At 49.1% G+C, this 10,000-nt stretch overlaps 1 protein-coding gene across 4 annotated transcripts in view; it reads right to left on the reverse strand.

Annotated features, from left to right (window-relative positions):
- Positions 1–10,000, reverse strand: part of LOC126579176 (calcium-binding mitochondrial carrier protein SCaMC-2) — a 19,850-nt gene that overhangs the window by 4,631 nt on the left and 5,219 nt on the right. Inside the window, exon 1 of one of the 4 annotated variants that reach the window (XM_050242534.1) lies at positions 2,219–3,426. The exons of 2 other annotated variants lie outside the window; for them this stretch is intronic. In XM_050242534.1, coding sequence (XP_050098491.1) covers positions 2,219–2,311 — 93 coding nt within the window. In that variant the 5' untranslated portion in view covers positions 2,312–3,426. Of the gene's footprint in view, positions 1–84; positions 450–2,218; positions 3,427–10,000 lie in introns of those variants that run through there. One more of the 4 variants, XM_050242535.1, reaches the window with a different exon arrangement.

Consider the following 10,000-nt stretch of genomic DNA (forward strand, 5'->3'; position numbering starts at 1 on the left):
AAGAACTGTTCTCGCGCGTGTGTTTGTTATGCGTGCTTTCCCTTTTCCGGTAGCACCGGAAGTGCACGGAAGAGGAGCGTTTACCTTGATCACAAGCTCCACATAGAAGTCACTATCCAGCGTATCCATGCAGCTTTGGCGCCCGGTTTTTTTTTTTGGGGGTGGTGGTGGGAGGATCGATAAAAATGTCAGTTTGCAGTAGTAGCAACGCGAGGCTCCTGCTGCTCACCCGCTCGCTGTCTCTCTCTCGCTTGCTCCCACTGGTCTATCTGTTGTTCTCTTCGTCGTTCTGGTGTGTTGGCTTGTTTGGATAACTCTCTTCCCCGCGAACGTCGTTGTCGTAGCTACCGTTCCACGTGGCGACGACTAAAGGAGCCTTCGCTTTAATCGCTTCAACCGAAAACACGAAACATCGCCAACGAGCTCATGGTTCCGGTGGTCAGAGCGGTGACGGACAGACCGGAGAGAAACCGAACAACGCGGGCAAACACAGCAACCACTTTTCCGACAAACCGTCAACCATCAACTGGCAGCCTTGGCTGGCAAGTTGGTTCGTAACGACCTGCTCATTCGGATATACGGTGCCACGGTGCTTTAGCTTTAGTTTGAAGCCGCCGCTCTTTGCCACTGCCAATTTCTGCCATGTGGTCGGAGAAAAATCGTTGCCATTCGTGTCGAAAGGAACGCGAAAGTCAGAGAGAGCTGGCGGCCCGTTCGTTCGCTCGCGAATACGATCGGAAAAGCTTCACCGAACATTTTCCCGTTATACCCGACGACGATGAGTTCTCTCACGTGTGGCTAGGCTTTCTCAACCTTTTTCCCTCCCACCACCACCACCACCCTGGGCAGGTGCTGTGATGCAACCAGAGGGAAGCCGGCGAGTGGCAGGATAAACCGCAGATCAACCGTCCACAACGGTCTCGCTCTTTTCGAACGAAGTGAAGAACCGAACGGCCGATTGCACGCTCTGGATGGCAAGCGAGGCATTTCGCCATGCTCTTTGTGGCAATGGCTGTTCGTATGCCAGCATTCCAAACCACAGCTGTTCCGTCGATCGGTGTGCCATTAAAGGAGTAATGATGGTGGCAGGCACAAGACGAGACGCTCGCCTTCGCGCCTTTCCACTGCGCATGTCTGAAGGAGTGTGCATCGTATGCTGGCAAATTGGTGTGTTGGAATGTGCCATTTCTGTCTTCCTATCTTTTTCTCCTCGCCCTCTCATCTGGACCATCGAGCGAGAGACTTCGGTACGGCTTCTGTACTGATTGTAACACGCTGCCCCAAAATAATTCCCGCTTATTCCGAATTGTTATGCGCCTGGAAGTTATGCACTACGCTTTAAAACATTTAATACCAACTGGACCGGAGTGTGACTAGCGCCAGCCTGTCGCATCTATGGGAGGTATTTCAAGGACGTCATTGTTTAGATAATTGCCGCTTAACAGAACGATCAGTTGACATTGAGCGGCACTAGCGTGGCGCAATGTGACACCATTACTTTCTGGGGCAATCAGTACACTCGCTAGAACGTACACTGAGGTAAAGGAAGGGGCGTTGTGTTGCAACACGCTAACCATATTCTCAAGTTCGACAACCCATTCACTCGCATGCGATCGATCGTGCCGGCGCAGACCTCTAACGACCTCGTGGGGGCACGATCGCGTTCATAGGTGGGGACGACCAGAAATCCCCTTAGCAACAGCGTCGTCGTCGCCATGTGGCTTTCGCTCGTTGCTTCGATTATCTTCTTCGGTCGGACGTTGTGAAAACCAGTTTTCGGTGTCGAGTGGCGCGCGGAGGGAAGTCCCCGTCCAACATACGCGCGCACGCACACAAGCACACGGACATGACCATAAATGCCACACGCCACGAGTGACCGCGTGGTGTACAGATAGAGACGCTGCTACTGCTGCTGCTTGGCAATCGGCAGTGAGTCAATGGTTAGGTTATTACCCACCCCGCTCGCTGGTTGCTGGGTTTTCCCTTCCCCTTTTGCCTTTTCGAGTCCAAAAACCCCGCATGGATGATTCATCCGACGACCCTTCCCTGGTTCATTGGAATGCTTCCCGCCAAAAGAATCAAAGCCACCATGGACGAGATGGCGGTTTGGAAGCGAAGGAGATGCTGCTTTCACTTTGCTTTTCACGATTTTTTATGATTGATGGCGAAAGGAATTGACGATTAGCGAAACACTAGAAAAAAAAGGTTGGCTATTTACCCGTGACAGTAGCTCTTTCAAAAGCAGAAAGTAATCCTCCAGCATATCACCGCTCACGGCGGGAATCGTCGCTGCGCTCTGCTCGAGGGCCATTTTGTAAGGTTTTTTTCCCTTCTTCTAACTTTTACTCAATTTGTTGCACTAAAAACTGCCCTGTCGAGGGGCACACACAGTCTAGTTTTAAAAACAGTCACTATCACAAGCACCACGAGAGGCGCGTTTCCGTTCCGTGCGCGTCGCAAAGGACGTTGCGACGGTGGACAAGGATCACAGCTTTTTGTTTGGCGCGGAACGACGCCTCGGGACGACAGTATTCTCGTTTATCACAGTGAGGCACAAGTGCTTCTAGAATTTTCTCGAACCGCCGGTCAGTCCAGGGTACACTCTTTTTTGAGGACGAAAAACTCTCTCTCTCACTAACGATTGCAACTCTCACAAATTTTGGTGCCTCGCGCGAAGGATGGCTTGCTGATTTGGAAACGGTTTTTCGAAAACTGTCACCAACCACGGGAGAGCGAGCGGGAACGATAGTGTTCGATCGATTCGCACGTGTCGAAAAGTCCACCGTACAGTTCCAGCGAGGGTCGCTCTTTAATCCTGCGTCTACGAAAGAGACGCTTCGGCTTCGGAAAACAGCTGTTTGTGGCCCGCTGTGCAGTGCAGCTGGTCTGGTTTCGCCCTTAGCAACAAGAGCCAACTTTCAAACGATTCACGTTCGGACGCGGTCGGCTATGCCGTCTTCGTTGTCTTCGCTGCTGTACGAACACACCACCGTAGCAGCACCAGCTTGCTATGTTCTCGCGGTTCGTAATCAGTGCCGACGATGAACGGCGCTTGACGATAGATAGCGGAGCACGGATGCCAGAGCAACGCTCTCTCTTTAACTCGTTTGCACAAAATTTCTTCAACCAAATCACAGCAAATTGGTCTCACTTTCTCGTACAATGATGTTCACACACTCGATATCCTTAGCACAGTTAGTGGAGAACGGTTGCACACACTTGCAATGATGCACCCAAAAGGCCTCGTTTTATGCCAACCGATTACGATCACTCTGCACCGGTGATGGCACTGGAAGTGGTTTAGTTTCCTTTCATGATGCCAACAAAGGATAATTGATTGCCTGAACGCTGCCTCAGTGGTGTAAGCGAACAGACTAGGGACACGTCCGGTTCGGGCGATGGCAAGATCTTGACTCGCGGACCGCGGCCCATGGGCAACAGTAGTAATGCTGACCGATCGTCCTCCCCTTCCCGCACCGATGACGTCGAGCGCGCGCACACTAACGAACGGCTGCGACTGGGTGTGCGAGTGTGTTAGATAGGACCAACCGACCGACCGACCGGATGGACTGTGAAACGCGTCGGTCAATTACGTAAAAGCACGTGAAAACGTTTATTACCCTGTCTCGGTACTACTCCGTACGGATGGTTTCGATGCATTTCCCGGTGAAAACTTATTGTAATCGGATTATGATTTGTCGTAAGAAATGGCGTTGCAATTTTGAAACGCATTCCTATGACTAAAAGTTGCTTTTAGTTGAAAAAAACAAGAACAACGTTTCAAACAATTTTAATGAAAAATTAATGATGAAATACGCATTAAATGGACAGTCGTTATGATTAATTATTCTGTTGCTGTTTCATGGTTATTGATATTCCTGGAAACATTCAGATCCTCAGATTGTTGTTTATTTTGTCGACGATCACTTCTAGTGTGGCGATCGCGAGTATTTACTCACTTGGCCTACGTCATCGCCTAATCTTATAGAAAATGTGTTTTTCTACCATTCCCGTTTGACCAACCAGTTTTGTTTACAAAAACATATTGAATGGAAATTTTTGCCAGAAAAAAAAAACTCCCAATTGCTCTTCATCTCATCTCTCTAACAAAGTTGTTTGACGATGACGGTTGACCATCATTCCCATCAATTGGCCACATGATGTAAGGCGTATCAGGGAGCGAGCGAGAGAGGAGCTTGCCAATTTCGTTGGCAAATTGTCCTCTGGTTAACTGATGAACTGATTCGACAATTGCTCCCTCCCCTGTCTTGAAACCGCGCATGTAATGCTAATGCCCTCACAATGCAAGTGTGAACCGGACTTCGGACGGCACCAGACCAAGTTCGTTCGCGATCGTGCCCCGCCTTCGAACGCCTTCGAATTGTCACCAGAAATGCGCAACCAGACTGGCTTCTGGCGGGCGGTCGATACCAAAAACCGACTCGAATCGGTTTCAAGCGGTTCACCGGGCACAGCGCCAATGGCCGAAAGTGACAATGGCGTGCGCCGAGAGATCACGACGTGTTATCGCGTCTCATCTGACGTCACACCAAGATCATCTGCCCCTAGCGGGCGGGGTAGAGCAGGGTAAACAACGTGAACAGACATGCTAAACAGCATGACGCACCGATCTCACGGGTACGATCACGCAGTCGCAGATGACATACCCACTGTTCGACCGAAATGATCAATAGAATAGAGCGAGAGGGCAAGGAGCGTGATCAGTGCGCGGAAGGCAGATAAGACGTCGGCGCCCTCGACGCGACCCATGACCACGTCATCAATAAACACTTTTCGATTGAGAAATCTCAAACACACAACTGACTCGACACAACACGCAACGGTCGGGGGGGGGGGGGGGGGGGGGGGGGGGCGCCGGGGGGCACATGGATGTGGCACACATTTCTGGCCACTCGTTCGGCGGCTGATAAGCCCGCTCGATGGTGTTCCTCGTACGACATCAGCCAAGGAGCGAGAGAGGGGCGTGTTTGAAGCGTAGTCCGTAGACTCCTAATTGGATCACGCACCCGATTCAAGCGCTGCTGGTCACCTTCACGGAACTAGGGTCAAGGCTGCAGCGGACGAGATGGGAGGGCTGGCTAGACCCCGAGAGCCGACTGGTGGGTGGGTGGGTGTGTGGACTTCCGGACCAAACCTCCACGGTATCGGCAACGTGATGCGCGCGACAAGCACATGAACGAGCACGTTGAACGGTTACGCTAAAAGAGAAAAGAAGCAACTTTCAGTAGGGAACGGGCCGCTTCGATAACATCTTATCGCGCCCTTATCTTGGTTGGCCAGAAGATTCTTCATAATTTTGAGCGTCATTTTATGAGCTTTCTATCGGAGGGCTGCGATCGCAATGTGTGCACCGCGTAAATAGCAACCCGTTTTACGTCATTCCCGGAGCGCTGATGACCATGGATAAGATTATAAGGGAAACGGAACCAACACGACAGACAAGACAGGAATAGACACATTTTTTCTTTTGGTTCAGTATCACCAGAGCAGGGCAGAGAGGGGGAATAGGGAATTTTAATTACAAATTTTTGGCAGCTTATGGCGGATGTTGGTAGTATGCAAAACGATCGCCTTTTCGCCCAGGAGACAGTGACGTTAGTGGGCTATTTATAGGAACTCTGCGCTCCTTCTTTCAGAGCATACACTAGAATGAGGCAGATTTTTCTGGTAATTTTTCGTCTGCAACAAGAAGAACATCATTCGTATAACATCATTGTAACAGATCCCATTGGAAAACTGGTATTAATCTGGCATTTTTTGGCACCTATCCATCGCTTTAACGCTTCTTCATTGCAACCACCTACCAAAGGCCACACCCTTTTCCCATCGCTTTTAGCATACAGACAACAACAGCTTGTACAAACGGTGTAAGATCGCGGAACTTTCCTAATGCGAGCGCGAGAATCCATTTCGGATTTGGCTGGAAATGTGCCAAACTACGGTCACATGCTCCGCCCGCATTGTCGCTTCCTACATGATAATTCGCGAACGACACCACAGTGTCACCACAGAGGGTTCACAAAGTGCAAAAGGAGAACAACGCCACCACCAAGAAACCAATTGTAGACGCGATCACGCGCTGTGCCATTTGATCGGGGTCGTGTGGCGTCGTGATACGCGACCAAATGGCTTTATGGCGCGCTATCGATCATGAACATCGCGGGACATTACCTTGAGAATTGGCCAATTCACATCCATTAGCAGCCATTTCCGACCACGGGACTGAAGATCACGGGTAAATCCTTTTGCGAAAAAAAAACCAACTCAAACTGGATCATGCATGCCGCTGGATGGGAGAGCGTGCAGCCGTAAATGACACAAACATATGCTTTCCCCGCGGCCACAAGATCCGGCCTCTCCGTGATTGCGTTGTACTTTTCCATGGAACTTTGCACCGCGGGTGTCTAGCAAGCCACTGGTCGCTCTATTTACAAACAGATCCAATCGGCCGCAATTGGCCATCTTGTATGGCTTCTGCACTACACTTCTATCGCTCGTAACTCATTAATTCGGTCTAGGAGAATGGGCGGAGTGGATGCAGAAACGTGGGGATGCGCCGGTTTGATTGGAGTCACATGGCTGGACCGGATTCCGGCGGATAATACCGCGGCAGTTGTAGCCCACTGTGCTGTGTTGTGGCAGAGTATGGCACTCACTGATGCTAAAGATTATAAATACACGCACAGCACAGCCGGGGGAGTGTGGAAGGGACGGCCGTCAGTCAGTCGCCCTCATCGTGACACGACGGCGATCGCGATTCGCGCTTTCCCTCTTGGCGGATTTACTGACACGCCGCCGTGCCGCATCGCGACAAGATGGCTTTAAGATGATTGCTTCCTTTTAAATTTAGCTCAACAGCACGGTTTCGAGTGTGGATTTGCGGCGCTTACCGGCGATCGTTACACGGTAGGCCCGTTTGTAGTCTCTTTTGCCACACGGAGCGTGATGTGAATTTTTACGGAGCGTGATGTGGTGGCGATTAAGGGGAGAGCAGCTGCGAATATTTGGTGGAAAACTGCAAATATATTGTCCAGATTGTCGAGAAAAAAAAGTTTTCCATGATCCGAAAACCATGCGCCTCCATTCCCACAAAACAAACTAAATATTTTTAATACATTTTGGCGCCATTAGTGTTTCGAACCAAACAAATCTATTTAAGATGAAAACCAAACAAGAAAAAAATCTAATTCTGCTGCACTAATAATACGGAATATTTATAGAAACACATGAGTAACAGGGCGCATCCTAAGAGAAACGGGTAACACCACTCGGGAAATCTATATTTAACTGATTGGAATTCATTGTTTTCGAACTGTTGGTTCGTATACTGATGCTGCTGCACACACCCCTGCTGTCTCATGGGAGCTCTCTCATACTGATTTGCAAAAAAAAACCAGTCAGTTGGACGGACACGAGGCAAGCTGTTTATAGAATGTTTAGAGTTGAAGAGCCTTTTGTGGCCGGGCTTTTGCACGTCCTGTGGTCACACGTGCCGCTCAACGGAGGAACAGACCAACATCGTGCTTATTGGGATAGGCATTTTCCCTCATAAATCCAATACACCGAAAAGATAGATCATTCGGCAACGGAATGACCGGATGAGAAATGGTCGAAACAACTACGCAGTTCTGGTTCCTCGCGGTTCGGTTATACCGGTTTCCTTCTTTTTTCCTTTAAACTCGCTTGAAACAAAATGGCAAAGACACAAGAAAGATTTAAAAATAAATTCGTATCGCCGAAGAAATTTCAGACCCTTTTTTGTTAATAAAACAACGAGACACAAACAATCTGACGATTTGAAACCTCTCGTTTGCAAACGGAGAACTACGAGAAGAACTGGGAAAGCAAAAACCATGAATGGATTCTAGGAATCGTGTTGAGAAGCAAATAAAAATAACGAGGAATATCACGTTGACGCGTGCACGCGCGTGTTAGCATGAGGCGGCTCATTTGATAAACAAGTGACGAATGAACGCCATACATCTCAAGAAAGTATTCAGAAAGAAAACAACAAAAATAAGAAACGTCGTTAATGACGAAGCCGAAGAAACGCACAAGAAATGCGTTTGGGGCGCCACCGAGAGTGACGAGCAGAGGTATTCATTTCATGGCGCCCACCTCGCACGAATCCGCAACCGTCAAGGTAATCCCACCAGGAAACAGTTTCGCCGTCGCTTTTGTTGTGCAAAACTATTGTCGTTCCGCTATCTTCCGTACAAGGGGCCCGAAAGGTGAATATCCGCGTCTCGTGAATATCCTTGAACGGCTTCACCGGTTCCGGGCCAACAAAGCTTCAGAAAGGTTTGTGAGGAAGTCGTTCCAAAAGCAAAGGCACAAAATGAATCCCGGTGGAACCGCGGATCATACCATATTTGCAAAAAACAAACTCAGAATATTAACAAACAATCAGCAGAAAACACTGTTGGGATGATCATCGGTCGAAGATCAAGCTCTCACGCTCCGTTTGCAGATTGGCCGTTTGCTAATCGGACCTTGGAAACAGTCGAACTTGACACCATCCTACTACTGCTGCTGCTACTGCTTCGCAACAACAAAAACACCAACAATGAGCGGTGATCAACAACTCCCCCCGACGATGCGCGAGCGTTTCTGCGCGCCACCACAGGTCACAAGCTCTGCCTCAGCAAAAAAACATCATCAGAACGTCATCGTTACAGCACATTCCACGATGGTCATCGCTCACAATCGCACCTCAACCGTCGTGACGTCAGATAGCGCACACAAATACGCCGCGTGTCTAGCAGATCCGTTATAGTACCCCGAGTGGCCCCCGAGTCGACCAAAACGTGTGGAGGCTCGTCTCGGTGCTTTTTAAACGGATTGTCGGACGTACACTGTTGTTGACTGCTGATCCAAGCACTTAGAGACACCGAGAGGAGCGGTCGACGAAGCGATTTGGTGTGCGCTACAATGTGTCTCGATGTGTTTGGCGCATGGCAGAGGCACGGTGTTTTGTTAAAATACGTGGCAACACCTTGAAATTATTTCCTCAATGGCGGACCCCTGCTTTCGCTAATCAGTGTACAGATTAGCGGCAACACATGTGGGGGCAAAGATGAACTTTTCAGCGTCACATGTGTGAAGGAATGCCATAAACCAGATTTAGAATCACGCTACGGTTATTTTCATTCCTCTATTTTTATAAATATTTATAATAACTATCCTAATTAATATGAGTTGATAGTATAAGGCACACACTGAAGTAAACGCAGTAACATGTCTACAATGAAGATCATCAATGATCACAAATGCCTTTGTCTTGTGCAAATACATGCCAAAATTCCAAAAGGAATGTAATCCCTAAGTTAATACCGACTGTAACCATTCGTGGAGCGTCACAAACATCCGCTAAACGATTCACGAGCTCACAGTAACAAACAAACTGGTCTGTATTTGTGTATGAATTGTCCCAGATAAGAACAAAGAGGGACGGATTGCATGCGCTCGTCGCGGGTTAAACGCCTGGCCGTCTTCGGTATGACCTCAATACGCGATCGCGGTAGCGACAATCTCGAACGCACGAGAGCACACAGTGACCGTCGCTGCCGCCGCCGCCGCCGCTGCGGTCATAGGTCACAAAGGAAACCGACGATCGACGATCGCTAACGAAACCATTCTAAACTGGATTGAAAGAAGAAAGCTGTTCAGCGGCCAATGCTGCGCGATGAGCGATGGCGCTGTGAACTTCGGACGTACTTCTTGCAACATCGTCCTGCGGCAAAGGCGCAGTTCGGCTCAGTGCCAATCGTCAATCAGATTCCACTCTTTTGCGTCAATGATGGTGACGCAATGGAATCAATGACCTTCGGGCATCGCACATCCATCAACTAACTAGCAATACTGGCGGGTTTCGGTTCGATTATCTCTCGAACTTTTGCTGTTAAAGTAATGATAATCTGAATGTAAGGGAAAGGATTTCAAAATCTAATCATTTCACTATCTCCGCTACTTATCGGCC

This window comes from Anopheles aquasalis, chromosome 3 (genome assembly GCF_943734665.1).
Source record: "Anopheles aquasalis chromosome 3, idAnoAquaMG_Q_19, whole genome shotgun sequence".
NCBI lineage: Eukaryota > Metazoa > Arthropoda > Insecta > Diptera > Culicidae > Anopheles > Anopheles aquasalis.